This window comes from Gastrolobium bilobum, unplaced genomic scaffold (genome assembly GCF_033153095.1).
Source record: "Gastrolobium bilobum isolate Gb01-03AN ecotype WA unplaced genomic scaffold, APGP_CSIRO_Gbil_v1 utg2933, whole genome shotgun sequence".
Taxonomy (NCBI): domain Eukaryota; kingdom Viridiplantae; phylum Streptophyta; class Magnoliopsida; order Fabales; family Fabaceae; genus Gastrolobium; species Gastrolobium bilobum.
The window spans coordinates 64,394-82,087 of NW_026898380.1; the positions used below are offsets into that span (position 1 = coordinate 64,394).

The window sequence follows — 17,694 nt, forward strand, 5'->3', positions numbered from 1 at the left end:
TATATATTATATTACTTGTAATAGCCCTCTCTTTCTCCTCAATCCATTTCACTCCATTTTATTGGTTAAACAGACTTTTTGAATAATTTTGTTCTATATTATGTTGTTTGGATATAAATTGAATTTATGAATATTTATGGAATTACTAGTGTTGTTGATTGTATATTCTGTTTGGATAAAATTTTGTTGTTTTATTTTTTTAAAACAGGCTAAACAAGACTTTTATTTTTTGTAAATAAGTCAGGCTATAGGCCGATAATTATATTTATAACAGGTAACAGACTTGGTCAGACTGACACATTTAAACACAAGCTCAGCCTTTTAAGACCAAAGCTCGACACGGCTTGGCCCGTTAACACCCTTGGACTGAGCAAGTACATGTTTATCGTCAGCTCTATACAACTTTGGTAAAAAACAATAATGAAGCACATCATTAATCATGAATGAGGAAACATGTAACCATTAATCATGAAGGAGGAATACCAAAACATGAGAAAATATACGAGAATAAAAAAAAAATATACATTGGCTTTGAGAAAAGGCTGGAGTAGATTGTGAGACATTACAATAGATAAATTTTAAAAAATTCTAGGAGTTAGGGTGAGATTGTAAGAGAGACATCCTATCTATCTATATTTCTCACTAAAGGTTTCACGAAATCCACGTCAATAGAAAATTAATTAAAATCGTCAAATTTTTTAATACCATAATATTGTTTTTCCTTTATTTGAAATCCTGATTGAATACCAATGAATTTGGACAGACTTTAAAATAATTTTTTAAAATTTTAATCAAATACCACGTAACTTTCTTTTAATCAAATACTAATAAAAATCTTTATTTAAAAATAATATATTAAGATCTTTCAAAATCTCAATCCAATTCATACTGCTTAAATAAACATGTAAAACAAAAAAACCCAGTAAACAATTTATAGTATATGATCAGCAATAAAAAATTATACTTATCTTGAATGACACAGATGAAGTTACTGGTAATAGAAAAAACATTTATAATCGGTAATGTTAATAATTTATACGACATCCCATCGTACGACACATGGTCATACCGCATACCTACATTTGTAAACAATATATATTATACTCATACGATCATCGATTAAAAGAAAATAAAATTATACTTATCTTTCACGACACCGGTGAAGTTACTTGTAATAGAAAAAAAGACATATATTCAGTAATATTAATAATTTATACGATATCCAATCAAATCGCATAAGTGAGAGAAAATAAATAAAAATGTGTTGCCCCGGGTAATAAGGCATTAATAAGCATAAAAAAGAAAGAAAGAGAAAGTAATATTAATAATGATTGGAAAAATAGAAATAGAGAGAGAAGGTAAGGAACGATATTTCGGAGAAGCTTCGCAGGTGTGACTTACCAGTTGCCGGCCATCCAACGCCAATTTTTCGTCTCTTCGTCTTCTTTCCCCTAAATCACAGCGGAACAGAACGCAACAGAATAATAACTAGTTGGTTGCAGAGAGAGAGAGAGAGAGAGAGAGAGAGAGATAACCGTTGCTTGGTGTGGTGCGGTGTGGTGTGGGCTCCACCTCTCTTCTCTAATCTGGATTCATCTTCTTCCTCTTCCAAGTCACAGGCAACTACTCTCTTTCTCTCTTCCTTTTCTTTCTGGTTTGATCTGTGCATTTCGTGAACTTCACTTGCTTCTTCTACCTACTAACCGATCTTACTCTTTTTCCGCGCTTCCAATTTCTAATTACTACTTGTTATGTTATGTTAAATACGAGACTAACCAATTCTACTATTCTTCAATTTTTTTTTTTGGTGGTTGGATTCAATTTCTTTTATGCCTTCTCTCCTCTGCATCCATGTATGTTAAATGTTGTTGTTGTTGCCTTATATTCACTACCTTAACCTCTTCTAGCGTGCAGATAGATGGGTTCTGTAGAGAAGAAGATGGACCTTGATTTTGATGAGGAGATTCCCTTCAGCTCTTCACCATCTACGTCTAAAGTTCGTACTTTGAATTTTGAGAGAACGGTTGATTTGCCCAAATCGTCTTTCTTTAACATTTTACGAGCACGGTGTATCAGCAGAAGCATATATGTTGTCTTAATTAAAGCCAAGATCAACATGTTGCTACCATTTGGTCCACTCGCCATATTGCTACATTATCTAACGGGAAAGCATGTATGTATGGAATATGGATTCATCATTCTTCGTATTATTGCCTTTTGCTTTCAATAACAAGAGAGCTATAATGTGATAGGAACATCAAATCTTCTACTTAACGATAACTTGTTTCTTAGTTTCGTTCGAATTTTTGTTTTGTTTTGGATGATGAAAAGATGATCCTCTGATATGCACTTTGATCACGTAACAAATCAAGACAGATATTAGCAAATCGTTGAATCTGCCACTACCTATAATCTAAAATTCTTTCTCATTTAATAATCATTACTTGGGTTTTTAATGTATGAATGACCACTTCATATCTGTTAGGGATGGGTGTTTTTCTTCACCTTATTGGGTATTACTCCTTTGGCAGAACGTCTGGGTTATGCTACCGAGTAAGTCTTGACACGTCTAATGCAATCTGATTTTAATTGTCTTCTTCATCTCCTCTTTATCAATGTCTAATACTAAAGACCAACTTACTAATCTTTGATGCAGGCAGCTTGCGTTCTACACAGGACCAACAGGTATAGTTGTAGTTTTTATTGCACAAATCTTTATTGTATCAAGCAGAGGCTATATATTATATAAGGTTGCATATTGGAGATAAATTCAATAGGAGCTAGTTTTGTTACCCAACTATGTAAACCTGGGCACATTTTTTTGGTTAGCTCAACGTGATTTATAATAACATAAAACTAGAGTGCTTTTGAGAATGAGTAGCACCTAGAGGCGTATGCCTCTTACAGTAACCACATCGCCCCCCTCTAATTTATTTACTTTTCTTTTCTCTCCTCTTTCTTTTCATATTTATCATATGATAGTTATTCCTTTCCTGTAAAGGCTTGTATCAAAGTGCATCTAGTCTATGTCAATTGAACTGACTTTTGTTGGTATGTGCAGTTGGGGGTCTGCTTAATGCCACATTTGGCAATGCAACTGAAATGATCATATCAATTTATGCACTGAAAAGTGGTATGATTAGGGTTGTTCAGCAATCTTTACTTGGCTCAATCTTGTCAAACATGCTTCTAGTTCTTGGGTGTGCATTCTTTACTGGTGGGGTTGTCCACAGCCAAAAAGATCAGGTTTTTGATAAGGTACATATCAAGACCTGATTGAAATTATTTTATGTAATTGTTTCTTTGCGTTTGTGTCCTCCTGATGTCACATAATTCACACTGTAGTTGGCCTTTGCAACAGGCAGCTGCTGTTGTTAATTCTGGGTTGCTGTTGATGGCTGTAATGGGAATTCTATTTCCTGCTGTGCTTCACTTTACTCACTCAGAGGTTCATCTTGGGAAGTCAGTGTTATCTCTATCAAGATTTAGCAGCTGTGTAATGCTAGTGGCATATGCATGCTACATTTTCTTTCAACTTAGAAATCAACAGACTTCTTATAGTCCAGTTGACGAGGTTAGTTCTTTTTGCGCCAATTTATTTTACTTTTTAGCTTTGTCTCATAGGTTTGTGATGTATAGTGATCTTGTTATGCTCCATATGATGTACTTGGTGTGAAACGCATCTGTTTATGGTATCCATTTTTTGACCTTTTAAGAATTCATGTTGCATAGCCTGCATTAGATGATTGGATTTCTCACATTATTTAAGGAGATAAATATATGTATTTTGCTGCTAGTTACAACAATGGTCGTTTACTTAATCATTCAATCATTGTCTTTTCCCTCTATTTAAACTAATGTTACACACTTAGTACTTGCTGGTCACCATTTTGCTAGTAGTGCCTTTTTTCACAGGTGAAAACTTCAAGATAAAAGGTTGAGTAGAGTTGGCGGATGAAAGAAACATGTGTATGTCAGCAATGTAAAAAGTTAATCCTCCCCAAACAAGGGCACAGAAAAAAAAGAAGGAAAAGTAGATCATTCAGTATTCCTTTTAAGAAGTTTTTTTATTTGAATCGCAATATTCAAAAAATTGTATTTAGTTAACTTTCTTACCAATAGAATGAGTGAAAATTATTTTAAAAAAAATGAAGCTGTTGAAATTATAGGGTTTTAGGTAGAAAAGGAAGAAGAGAGAACCAACTCTAAATAATATAATATCATTTGATCTATGGTGTGTAGTGATGGTGATACAAAATACAAACCATAAACTCTGTTTATACTAATAGAAGATTCTTATACCTAATTAAATAAGGAAACAAATCATGAAAAATAAAGAAATATGGAAACTATTCTTAAGAGATCATCTAATATAATCTAAACTATTCTAAGATTTATAATCATGAGATTATAAGTTATCCTCTTGATATTCTAACACCCCCCTCCCCTCTCTCTCGTGCTAAAGCTTACTAGGCTTTAAGCTGTTACAAATCAACCCTTTAGAAAAAGAAAACACAATACGGACTTTACAAAACATGACTGGAAAGGCAAGAGAGACGCTGGAGATGTCAGGAAGATAAGCATTGCTGGAAAGACAATGTATCAAGATGCTTGGAATGATCATTAACTTGAAGAGCCGGTTGGACTGTTGCATGACCAAAGTAAAAGAGATTTCTCTGTAATGGTAATCAGTTTGAAATTTCGTGGCAAGCAAATTAAACACAGCAAAAACTAAACCGCCAAATTCATCAAGAACAACATTTGGAAGCTTCAAACCACAAAAAAAATTAGGAGACTAGAAAAAAATGAAATTGGAACTGAGGTTGTTGTACATCTTAGCCATGGGGAATTCATTATTCATTGCCAACATGACTCATTAGTGAGATAGGAGACATAACCATCAATATGATTCACAATGAGAGGCTGGTATGAATCATAGCTAATTCATCATTGTATGACTCATTAGTCATAAAGAGGACTTTGGAATGATCATTTGTGAAAAGAGAACATGACAAACCTCAAATAGTTTGGGTGCCCAAACAAATCTAAAAGTGCAGTAGAAATGAGAATGGCGATGGGATAGGTTACAAAGGATGCTACCTCTCTAATAACATGTTGAAATTGTAGGGTTTTAGGTAGTAAAGGAGAAAGAGAGAATAAACATTGAATAATAGAAGGGATAAATAAGAGTTATGTTGTAGGAAAAATAATTTGGTTATGTTGAGATAAGACAAAATAAAATTAATGAACAAAGTGTCTTATCATATTTTTTTATTATTTTATTTTTTTGTCATTTAGTGTTGCATGACATCATGTAACATGATAAAATAAAGACCCATAATAGAATATCATATTTGTTTATGGTGTGCAATGAGTTGATACAAAATACGAAGCATGAGCTCTATTTATACTAAGGAGACTCTTAATCATAATTGAATAAGGAAACAAATGAAAAATAAAAAATTGTGGAAACTATTCTTAAGAAATCATCTAAGATAAGATACTCTATTCTAAAATAAAATCGTGATATTATAAGATATCCCTTAGATATTCTAGCAGAAGAAAATGGGAAAAGTGATTATTCATAGACTTCAGTGGAATATTAATAGACTTTTGAAGACAGTGGGAAACCTTAAGATCACAATCATTCTATTTTGTATCTTCAATTATTGATATGATTGAGCTTCTCTTAAGACATGCATGATGAAGGTATGTGGCTTTGCATTTCAATAGATGTCAGCATGAATGGATTGTTCTTTTTCGCTGTATTTATTTGAAAAGGAAAACACATTCTTCTTATTTGTATTTTTTTTATTTTTTTACTTTTTGGGTGGGGTATTAAACATATTTTATATATTCGGAAATATAAAAGACTTTATGTGAGTGAATTTGTGCCTATCCAATGGTCCTTTACACTAAATCTCTGTACTAATGTAGGAAGGAGATAATAGTGAAAATTCCGACAAGGAGGAAGAAGAACTTGAATTAAGTCAATGGGAAGCAATAATCTGGCTTGCTATTTTGACAGCATGGGTATCTGTGTTGTCTGGATACCTTGTGGATGCCATAGAGGTATTGCTGTAGAGTCTCTTTCAGAATTTCTTGATATTTAAGCTTCTGTTATTTGCACCCTCAAAGCTTCTACTCTCATAGAATGTTGAATTTGGGTGTTTATATTTCTTCTTAATTTTTGTTTCTTTGTAATTTATTTTTGAGGAAACTTTGTTCATAGAACATAGTCATGTTCTTGTATTGCCCTAGAGAGCCATGCCGGTCCAACTCACCAACACTTTAATACAATATACAATTATACTATCTATGCCGTTGCTGTCCGTGTTGACAATGAAAAACTCTAAAATCCCTCCCTATTCCTGTCCACAAACATTGCATCATAAGTTCATTTATAAACGTATTGTGTTTCTCATCTCTTCCAGGGAGCATCTGAGTCATTGAATATGTCAATGGCTTTTATTAGTGTCATCTTGCTTCCAATTGTAAGCAATGCTGCAGAGCATGCAAGTGCTATCATGTTTGCCATTAAGGACAAGCTTGTAAGTGACTTTCAAAGCCTATTCTTTATTTTATGGATACTGTTTACTGTTAATGGATTCAATCTCTCCACAGGATATCACTATTGGAGTTGCTGTTGGATCATCTACACAAATATCTATGTTTGTGGTATGGCCTTGAACTGTTAAAATAGATTTAGTGTACACATATTACTAAATCTTTATGTGAATAGACGAACCTGGATTTCTCCATGTCATAGGAAGACGTTTCGTGAGTTTATTAACTTTTTAAAACAGGATATTGGTCAAAAGAAAAAGTTGATGATTCTTATTCTCTTAATATTGTAGATCCCTTTCTGTGTGGTTGTTGGTTGGTGCATGGGAAAAGAAATGGACTTGAATTTTCAACTCTTCGAGACTGCCACACTTTTTATCACTGTGCTAGTAGTTGCTTTTATGATGCAGGTATGTGATATCTTTTTCCCCCCTATGAATTGTGTGGATAGCGGTTGTTAATGCTTCCCAACTTTGTAAGCAATTAATGGTTGGAAGATAGTTCTCTTCTAAGGTAGTCAAGCTTGAAATTTTAAGGTCTAATTTATTGATTGAGATTGAAAAATCCAAATGACTGGAAAGAAACAAAGGTGCTTTAAGAAAATTCTGAATCGTTTCAATTATTCATCATTGTCTGATATAAAAATTATATATGATGCTTCTCACGTAACCCAATTCAAGAATTAGGCAACAGTAATAGCTGTTATTGTATTTTATTTTTTGAATTGTGAATACTGAATTCCAAAACCCCGTTGTGTTTGTGTGCATGCCTTTGTGCAACATACATGAAAATGTATTGAGGAGAGAAAGGAATAAGGTAAATCGGTAACACCTTATGCTCCCTAAATGCACATGCATCCGTTTAATTTCATAATTGTTCAAGTTAGTAGAGAGTAGAAACGTTAATATGATCCGTACACAAAAAAAGGAAACATTAGTAAGCTCTCCTTTGAATCTGGAATTGAGTTCATGAATTCTTCTAAAGGCTTAGGAGTTGGTATTTTAGGTAAATGTTTAATACGCACAACCTGGGAATTTTTAAAATTTTTGATGAAGCATATTCTCATTTTGTATTGATATGTAATATTTACATTGGGCATATCCTAATTTGAAAATGTGGTTATGATCGATAACTGGCAAAATAAGATAAAGAAAAATCAGGTACTTCAATAGTATAATCTATACAAATGCATTACTTTTAAGATGATTTCAAGCAATGAGAGCAACATGTCATGAGGATCCATGTTTCGTGTTTCAGTTTCTCATTCCACTATATGGTGTCTTATCTCATTTCTCATGCTCTGATAATCTCATTCTGTGCCTTCTCTTTTTAAAGGAAATATCTTGCGATTTACAAATTTAGTACATATGCTGGGAAAGCATAAATGTATTTGGTTTTTCATTTTGCAGTTAAAAAGGGGGTATTTATGACTTATGCCTCTTATTTAGTCCGCTTTGGGTCAAAGTTACATTTTAGTATGCATGAGCTTTTTATTGCATTCTCTTCATCTGCGAGTGATTGGTTTGTATATAGAGTTGCTTTTTTCTTTTTTCTTTTTTTCCTTTTGGCCACTATAATTTTTTTGACAACCATCTTTAAATTGTTTTTATCCTTGCAGGAAGGAACCTCAAATTATTTTAAGGGCTTGATGCTTATTCTATGCTATCTTATAGTTGCTGCCAGTTTTTTTGTACATGTAGATCCTAAAAGTGGTGAGTTTACTGAGAATATACTCCATCGGTTATATATGCTATACCAAAAGTGGAATCTTGAAGCACTATCTGTCTAGTGTATATATGCTACACCAATAGGTGGATTGGGCAGTGCCACATGTCATTTGATTACTGAAAATGCATAAATTAACAAAGTAATTATGAACTTAAGTAAAAGCTCAGATAGTATATTACTATTATTAAAATGAATTTTAAAAAATAAAATAAAATTCTAGTAGCTTTCAGCTGGGGAATTTGTTTCCAAAAGCTTAAACTAAATAGATACTTTTCCCCCTCCTATGTTTACATTTAGAATTGTATATCTAACATACCTTTTTGAAGACAGAAATCACTGAACCCATGTAGTACATCTTAGTCATCTGGCACACCCATGTATCAAGCCTATGGGTATTTGTTCATCGTATCCTATTTGCTATGATCAACTTTTCTTTGCTGAATATGTAACTTTGTATTGTTGTCAATCTTTTAGCCGTTCTTAGAAGTAAAGGTAGTGGGGTTTACATTACGGTAAAGATACTGTATTCCTTAGATGGGGCTGTCCAATTTTTTGCTTGTCAGTTTGGCAGCAGTGAGTTTTGAATCGAGATCTAGTTTTGAATCGGTAGTTCCATATCTGGCTATTTCCTAGTAGAAAGTGAAAAATCTTTTTGATGATATTTGGAGGTTTCATTGGCATATATGTATAGGATTCGTTGTAATTCTGCTTGTGGAATATATGGTACAGGTGATGACTAAATATGTAGTGTGGGTGAGGCAGCTTTCCATGTTGCCTTTCTTTGCCACGTCCTGTACTCCAGAAAGGTAGTAAGCAGTGCGTTTGAATGGGTCCAAGATAATTTCTTCAACCTGCATTCAACATGGCGTGGGAAACCCCGAAGTGATCACACAAGCAATGCACTATATTGAAAATTTTCAGCCTTGTATTATATTGAATTTTGAAAGGATGTGTTATCTGTATTTTTATTTCCGCGGTTTTCATTCATTTACCAGAAAATCTTGTAGCGTTTCGGCTCTCTTATCTCCAATGAATCACGTTGATAATAACAATTCAATGCAATTCTTTTTCTTTTTCTGTTTTTTGCGTAATCTATTTGAAATTATTAATTTCTTAGAGTTCTTCATACGCTTTTTAGATTCAGTTATTGGAAATTTGCAACATTGATAAGCTACAAACTCTTCAGTTTGTGAGGTTGTTGCTTTGCACTTTTCATACTTTCTAATTGAGTATTAAAACTGGTCGCGCTAATCTTTATAGTTTATACCCGAGACTCTAGGAAATGGGGGCAATACGTTCATAACTAAAAAAACGTCAATTCTTGCGAACATTTCGTTCTAGTTTTTTTCTTTTTTCTTTTTTGATGAACCTGTCAATCAGAAAAAAAAAAATTGTCAATACTTTGATGAACTTGTAATCTTGTAGTCCCATAGAACTCCTTACGGTGCTTCTATTCTCTCGCGTATTTTCTACTATTACATTGATGAACTTGTAAGGAAGTTACTTAAGTCACTTTTAATTAGCTTGTATTAGTCTAGTATATGAAAAATTTAACGTAGCTCCTTTTAGCTTTTGATATATTCAAACCTTGGTTCTCTTTTTCTTGTCTACCCAATTAAAAGTCTATAGTTCAATTATAAAAAACATTAACAACTTCGAGGAGAGTTATTTCCAATCAAGAGAGATATTTCTGTGCTGAGTTATTCGAAAATGAGACCCCAAAAAGAGGACAAGGAAATCCCAATCCTTTACCAATCAACGTGAAAGCGTTGTTCTCAAAGAGGAAGATTATAATTACAATCTATTTTCGTTTATAATTTTTTACAATCATATCTTAACTGTTGATTTCTGTCGATCAACATTTATTAATTTTGCAAATCAAATTTCATTAACTAATTATTAATTCGTAATAAATGATAATCATTGATTGACAGAAATCAACGGTTAATATATGATTATAAAAGGTTATAAATGAAAATAAATTATAAGTATAATATTCCTCTTAAAAATAACTATTTATCATATATATTTCTTTTAATAAGACTTTATAAATAGTCATTTCGAGCATTTTTTTAATTTGTAATTCATTGACTTTTCATATTCCCATTTATTGATACATAAATTAATATAAAATTTTGGGAATGTTGCTAGCAAACCCAGCAAGTAAATGCAAGGATCTGGCTCAATTTCCGGATTCACCCCTCTTCCTATTTAATCAAAAAGCCAATCAACAATTGACATACTATTTTATAAAAAATTTATTTTACGTCAAGTTTTTATTTTATTTTATTTCATGACCCCAATTATTCTTGTAGAGCGAGTTACGTCTTAGGTACTCTAAGACTTGAGCAGGTTGAGGGACGTGTAATTATTCAATTTTGATCTTAAATATTTTCTCCAGAATTCGAATTCATACTCTTTTGACAGTTCGTTCATCCTGGAGCTCATATTGTCATTTGAGTCAATTTGTGAAGTTTTCTTAAGTGTTTTTTTGAACCTTTGGATTAACCAAAATCCAGGGAGGTCAATGCTTTATAATTTTTGACAAATTATTAAGAATGTATGAGTGATACATAATTTTTTTTTTTTTTTAAATGTGCATTAACTTAAATTTATATAATTATTTACTCTTCAAATTCCCATTTATTGATATTATGAAGTTGATAATTTGCTTATTTTACATAATTTGTGTAAAATAATAAACACAAGATTTTATCCTTAAACATAATACTTCAAGTCTTAACCAATTAATAAGTGACAAAACTAATGTGTTCATCTTTAATTGACTCCCTCACAAATCAACTTTTTGCATTCTAATCACTCATTAATTAAAATAAACATCAATTTATGTACCAAAAAATAAAAATAAAATAAACATCAATTTATTCATTTTGCTATCTAATTTTATCTGAAATTCATCTAATGTGGTTAATGATAAAATGAATTACTATAATGAATTTGGAAGGGTCCAAATTGAGAATCAACAAAATAGGGAAAGGGACCAAATTGACAAACAATAAACCGGAGCAATAGGAAATTAGGAATGCAAACTGGCTACCGGCAGGAGATCTTAAAATTCGAGTCATATTATTGTCATGAATGGAATATCAATACGGTGAGCTAACTTTAAGTGATGGAAGGAGTTTCTTAAAATTGACCAAGTAGACTCTAGAATTTAACTTCGTCAAAGGGTGGTTGGATTCAATTATAAAGAGTCGCAATTCTCGGAATGATGAAAAGACTCAAACCTGAAATCGGATTAGTCAGGTTTATTAAGATTTCGGACATCCGTTGTTGTTTAACAAAAATGAAATCCAAAATATAATTTTCTAAAAAAAATTACATTTTGATATTATAGAAGATTAAAGTCATAGAGTGAATCAAATTTTTACACAAGACAATTCTAAAAGAAAATAACAAAACCACACTTGTAACTTATACATGGTTGACTACGTAACGAATATACGTAGTGTGATCAAGCCCGAAACCACGCCTCTTCTCTTTTAGTTTGTTGAAGTTTGTGCGGGCATGCTATGATATGATAATGATAATATCATATATCTTGGAAATGAGATTTTCAGTTTGGAACACCTGCTGCTAGCTTTGCTCTTAGATCCTTACGCAGGATTTTTCCTGATGGTGATTTGGGAATTGCATCAATGAAGAATACTCGGTTTATTCTTTTGTAAAACACCACCTGCAAATGCAAAGACACCTTATTTATTAGTCTTGTATGCATTGCTATATTTGTATCCGTTAGATTAAGAAGGTTTGTAGTACACATCATAAATCTGTGATAAACACACTTATATTTGAAGGGTTTTATTAATCTCCTTCCACGTAAGATAGTTATCTTATGAGGTAGAGAGAAAATGGGTGAGTCTCACCATTACAAGAAAAAAAAGAAAAAAGTGAGGTGCAAAAATCGAAGTGAAAGAAAATGAGATAAGTTACCTCATGTAAAAGAAGAGTAATCTTTCTTATATTTTGAAAGTTAACCCTTCAAAAGTAGGTGGGAAGTGGGGGTGCACCAATTACTTAAATCTTGTTGACTTTTTCAAACATGGCAATTTCATATCCTCTGGATTTTTTTCTCTTTACTTTTTTGTTAGTCGTCACTCGTCGATATATGGTCCGAGTAATTAAAGTAATAATATCTCCATGACAATTAAAGAAAATTAATTTTTTTCTGTAAACTTATTTTTAAAATAAATAGGTAATAATTATTAAGTTTTAAACTTTAATGAGTTTTTATTACGGCACATTTAAATTAAAATAATAATAAAAACATAAGTTTACTTTACATTACCTCATAAAATATATATATTTTCATGTAAGAGTAAGTGTCTATTTGGATGAGTTTTTATTCATAAAAAAGTTGTTTTTTTTTAAATAAAAGTTCTTTTGAGAATTTTTAGATGTTTGGATAATAATTTTTTTGAAAAACAAAATTTAAAATAAAAGTTAAAATGCTACTTTTTTTATAGCCAGTAGTTGGTTGCTCTTGAAAAAAAGCAGAAATTAAAAGATAATACAAATTTTTTTTTTTAGAAAAAAGATAATATAAATTTTTAAGATATAATTTTAACCTTATCTTATCATACTTATTTTATCTATTCTTATTTCACGATCATGCTATTTTATCTCTTTTTTATTGTAATTTTATATATGAAAGTATTTTTATTTTATTTTAACATCAAAACAACTTTTTTATGTAAAAGTAATATTCAGATCATACGTCCAAACGTAAAATAACTTTACCTTTTAAAAAACATTATTTTCAAAATAAAAAAAATGCATAAAAAGTCATTTTTTAAAAAACTGATCCAAATGGACCCTGAAACTTAAAAGGAAAAGTCCATATTGCTATGCCAGAATTAAATTAAAAGAAGATTACTAACATAAAATAATTACAACGTATAATTTATTTGTTAATAATGTATTAAAATAGAAAAAAAAAATAGAAAATAGAAGGGGGGAAAACCTGTTTGGAGATAAACTGTTTAATCTCATCCTCGGTTGTGTCTGTGTAACCGTTTGATCTCACTACAAATGCAACAGGTACCTCTCCAGCCGCTTCATCCTTCATTCTGAAATTTAAATTTGGGGGAAAAAAAAAAAATTGAATTTATTTAATTAATAATTTATATAGTAGTAATAGTAGAAGAGATTTGGTGGAATGTAAAAGAAGGGAGAGTCCTTACGGAACGACAGCAGCATCAGAAATCTTAGGATGGGTGAGAAGAAGGGCTTCAAGTTCAGCTGGAGCAACCTGAAATCCTTTGTATTTGATCAATTCCTTCAGCCTATCAACGATGAATAACTCATCGTCATCGTCGATGTAACCTATGTCACCTGTATGCAACCAACCCTCTTTGTCTATGGTTCTCTCCGTAGCCTCTTCATCATTTAGATAACCTGACCATTTATGCATTCATTCATTCACTTGTCACAAATATTTTCAAATCAATTTTTCATAAATAATTTAACAATCGTATGCGTTTAGCTATTCCATAATTCTTTTAATAATTAATGATAATTGGTTTAGGTGATAGGTTATTCTATTTATCAATTTATTTTTTTTTGAAATATTCCAATCGGTTCATTGTTCCGCAACTAATCCGATTCGGGGCGGGTCCAGGATTAAGCTTTAATCCCTTCCCAAAGGTGGTACTGGGAGATTCGAACACATGCTCTCACCCCTATTTGCGTAGCTCTCATGCGCCAACTGAGCTACCACCATTTGGTATTTACCATTTTTTTATGTCTACCTTTGCCCTACCACCCTCCAATACCTTAGATCAGAATCTTAATCTCAAGGAGAGAGAGAAAGATAAATACTAGTTAAGATTCTAATCTAACGATATTTAAGAGTAGTAGACAAAGGTAGGCAAAAAAAAAATAGTACGTAAAATAATCTATTCTTTGATTGAGTCATACAAGATACAATATTTCGAGGTTAAACCCGACTCGAATAGAATTCTCTCCCCTTATAAAATATACATGATTTATTAAAAATAAATAAATAATATTTTTACGAAACAGAAGGATATTTTTATGAGACAACAACCCATTAAGACACTTCAACCTGAAATCCTTAATCAAAGGAGGGGGAGGTTGAGCTGTCATGTCAAGTTCAACTACACGCGAGCAAAATCTGTGTCTCAAAACCCAAAAAATTTTCTTCCTTAGATTGCAAGAGAAGACATTATATTATGTACACTAAAGAAGTGTTGATAAAATAGAAGAAAATAACAAAAGTGCTACATTAAAAATATAAAATAAATATTAGTTTAGCATAGAAAAACAAAAGTTAGTTACTCATATTCTAGTTTCAAGATAGATTATGTTACTTGTTAAATATAACATATTTTATTTTAGGGATTTTTAAGCTGAAAATTTATTAAATTAAAAATAAGAAAACGATGAATTTTGGAAGTTAATCACTTAATCTGATAGGTAGTTGTGTATAATTTTGGAAAGTGTAGAAGAATACCTTTCATGATCTGGTCGCCTCTTATGCAAATTTCACCGGATTGGTTTCGAGGCAAAGAATGACCAGTTTCAGGATCCACAATCTTCATCTCTGCATTTCTCACAACTGTTCCACATGCACCTGGTTTTACATCCATCGGTTCTTTAGCAAATGCTAAGCTCATTGTTAGCACTGGTCCTGCCTCTGTCATTCCATATCCCTGTATGTATTCATTCATTGCATTTTAATCCCTTATGCCACTGGTTTTTAAGGAAAATAATTATATATAATTTTTCGTTTCGTAACACGCATCCACAATTTTTATATATTGGGAGGGTGAGACAGAAATCGAGAGACCACAAGTGAAATGTCAATATATTCAAAGTACTAACTACGAGCTAGGGAGCATGTTTTACACTTTAGAAGATAAAAATATATATATATGTATATACAGAAGCAAAAAGACATAATAAATATGCATAATCATTAAATTATATAAAAAAAAATGTACAAGAAAAAAGTCATTTAGCACTAAATAATTACACAAATAAATATAATAATTTATATATAATTATTATTTATACATTAGACTTTTCTAGATATGATCTTTGTTGTCTAGCCGTTAACATTAACATATAATAATAATAATAATAAAAAGCACCAACTAACTGACGATAAGAGTATATTTATTGCTATTTTCTACACTTATTAGAAGAAGGAGAGTATTTTTTTATGACATTGACGTCGGAAGTCATAACTCGTAGTTTATAATAAAAACTTAATTTTAATATGATGTGAGTATATTTAAAAAATTGAACGATGTATATAAGGGCATACTTTCAGCTTATGTTTTCTTTACTCAATCATATAATTAGAATTAAAAAAATGTAAAATTTAAATAATTTATTTGATTAATATATATTAAAATTCTTAAAGTAATTTAATTAATTAGTAAAAAAAATATTATTTTTAAAAATATTTTAAGTAACTTAAAAAAACTCAATAATTAATAATTATAATGATTGATTTAGTAAAATTAGAGAGATCTGAAAATATATGAAGAGTTGAAGTTAAATTTTCGGGTTGCCCGTTTTTACACCCAAGTCTTAAATAGTCTAGTTTCGTCTTTGCCCTGACAAGTTTGGAATTTAATATCCCAAAACCCAAAAAAGAAAGAAAGTAGTCTTAAAATAAATAGGGTCTGATATTTGTCATTTTAAATGACATAAATTATGTCATTTTAAGAGAGAAATAGACACAAAAAATGAAAATCATGAAAGAGAGTAAATGAGTGATTTTTTTAATTTAAATTTAAAATAAAAAAAATTTCTTTTATGTCTATCTCTCTCCTAAAATGATATTATCTAAAATGACAAACACATAATAAAAGAAGGGTTTTATTAGTCTCTTTCAACATAAGATAAAATAAGTAGGTCCCACCATTACAAGAAAAAAGAAAAAGGTGGGGTGCAAAAATCGAAGTAAGAAAATATGATATAAATTATCTTATGTAAAATGATAGTAATATTTTCCATAAAAGAAAAAAAAGGGAAAATGAAAATGGGGTGTCGGTTAAGAAAGCTATGATGGAGGATGGAATAAACAATTAGAAAGAATAGGTACCTACCTGTCCAAGTCTGGCGTTAGGGAATTTGGCCCTGAGAGTGTCTTCGAGTTCTTTACCGAGAGGAGCTCCACCAGATTTCAACACCCGAATCGAAGAAAGGTCATAGTTAGAAAGATCGGGTGACTTAGCAATGGCCAAAACAATAGGAGGAACGACAGGGGCAATAGTGATTTTGTGTTTCTGAACGAGAGAGAGCAATGCATTAACGTCGAACTTAGGCATGAGGAGAATAGCAGCCTTTGCTCTCAAACCGCATAGTAAAACAGAGTTGAGAGAGTATATATGAAAGAGTGGAAGAACACACAATATAACATCCTCGGAGTTGTAATAGAGGTTTGGATTGTCCCCATCCACTTGTTGTCCTATGCTCGTAACTAAACCTTTGTGTGTTAACATCACCCCTTTCGGCATACCTGTCGTCCCCGACGAATACGGCAATGCCACCGCATCATCACCTTTTATCTTAACCTCTGCTAATTCCAATTCATTCTCGTCCGCGTCGCTCAATTCTGAGAAATGCATACACCCTTCTTCTTGGGGAGAGTCCACCATCACAACCTTCACATCCAAGTCCTTAACTTTCTCGTAGTAACTGGATTGGGTTATGAGCAACTTGGCATTGGAAGCCTTTGCTTGCTTTGCAATCTCAGATGCTGTGAAGAATGGGTTAGCAGCGGTTGCCATGGCACCGCGATAAGAAGCGCCGAGAAAGGTGAACACAAATTCAGGGGAATTGGGAAGCAGAATCATGATCACTTCACCTTGTTGAATTCCCAATTTGATGAGACCTGAGGCAACTTTACGTGCGGTGAGTTCTACGTCGTGGTAGGTGAAGACCACACCGGTTGGGGCATTGATAAGACAAGGCCGTGATCCAAACTCGGAAAGATTCTCAAAGCAATAAGAGTGAAGGGGAAGGTGTTTGGGGATGTAGATATCGGGAAGCTTCGACCTGAAAATGAATTCATCATGTTGCTGAGACTGAGAGGTCTCAAGAGCCATTGTGTTTGAGTTTATGATTATTGTGAGGAAGGAGAAAGGAAAGGAAAGGGGAAAGGAAAGGGGAAAACTTGTTGGAAGCAAGCAAGCAAGCTCTGCAATAAAAGGAAAGCTTGATGATCGTAATAAAAGGGATTGATTTCGGTCGGGGTTGGTGAGGGGCAAAATGGGAATGAAATGAGAAATGAAAAAATGAAAATGAACTATTAGGGGGCGTTTGGTTGGGGAAATTTTTTTGGAATAGTAGGGAACGGTAATAGACAGAGAAATGATTGGAAAGATAGATAAAGTGAGATAGATA

General features: G+C 32.1%; 2 protein-coding genes across 3 annotated transcripts; one reads left to right on the forward strand and one right to left on the reverse strand.

The window, feature by feature from the left end:
• Positions 1–1,348: 1,348 nt before the first annotated feature.
• Positions 1,349–9,369, forward strand: LOC133315529 (vacuolar cation/proton exchanger 3-like). Its single transcript, XM_061517161.1, has 12 exons — positions 1,349–1,619; positions 1,915–2,173; positions 2,486–2,553; positions 2,657–2,685; positions 3,062–3,258; positions 3,362–3,574; positions 5,938–6,072; positions 6,435–6,551; positions 6,625–6,678; positions 6,858–6,974; positions 8,183–8,276; positions 9,022–9,369. The coding sequence occupies exons 2-12, from the start codon at positions 1,919–1,921 to the stop codon at positions 9,030–9,032; spliced, it is 1,290 nt and encodes a 429-aa protein (XP_061373145.1). The 5' UTR covers positions 1,349–1,619; positions 1,915–1,918; the 3' UTR covers positions 9,033–9,369.
• A 2,277-nt stretch (positions 9,370–11,646) lies between these two features.
• On the reverse strand, positions 11,647–17,468 carry LOC133315485 (4-coumarate--CoA ligase 1). Of its 2 annotated transcripts, none has more exons than XM_061517113.1 (5): positions 16,395–17,468; positions 14,789–14,987; positions 13,497–13,710; positions 13,277–13,382; positions 11,647–11,989 (listed from the first exon to the last, which is right to left on the reverse strand). In XM_061517113.1, the coding sequence occupies exons 1-5, from the start codon at positions 17,394–17,396 to the stop codon at positions 11,870–11,872; spliced, it is 1,641 nt and encodes a 546-aa protein (XP_061373097.1). In that variant the 5' UTR covers positions 17,397–17,468; the 3' UTR covers positions 11,647–11,869. The 2 variants fall into 2 exon arrangements, with proteins under 2 accessions (XP_061373097.1, XP_061373098.1); XM_061517114.1 differs by having other exon boundaries at positions 11,647–11,992; positions 13,273–13,382.
• Between the last annotated feature and the right edge of the window lie 226 nt (positions 17,469–17,694).

Excerpts from the sequence above, each read along its gene's own strand:
- LOC133315485 (XM_061517113.1), bottom strand. The coding sequence starts at position 17,396 with ATGGCTCTTGAGACCTCTCAGTCTCAGCAACATGATGAATTCATTTTC. Across the intron at positions 14,988-16,394 it reads CTAACGCCAGACTTGGACAG|GGATATGGAATGACAGAGGC; the intron begins GTAGGTACCTAT and ends GAATACATACAG. Across the intron at positions 11,990-13,276 it reads AACAGTTTATCTCCAAACAG|GTGGTGTTTTACAAAAGAAT; the intron begins GTTTTCCCCCCT and ends TTGCATTTGCAG.
- LOC133315529 (XM_061517161.1), top strand. The coding sequence starts at position 1,919 with ATGGGTTCTGTAGAGAAGAAGATGGACCTTGATTTTGATGAGGAGATT. Across the intron at positions 3,259-3,361 it reads AAGATCAGGTTTTTGATAAG|GCAGCTGCTGTTGTTAATTC; the intron begins GTACATATCAAG and ends CCTTTGCAACAG. Across the intron at positions 6,975-8,182 it reads TAGTTGCTTTTATGATGCAG|GAAGGAACCTCAAATTATTT; the intron begins GTATGTGATATC and ends TTATCCTTGCAG.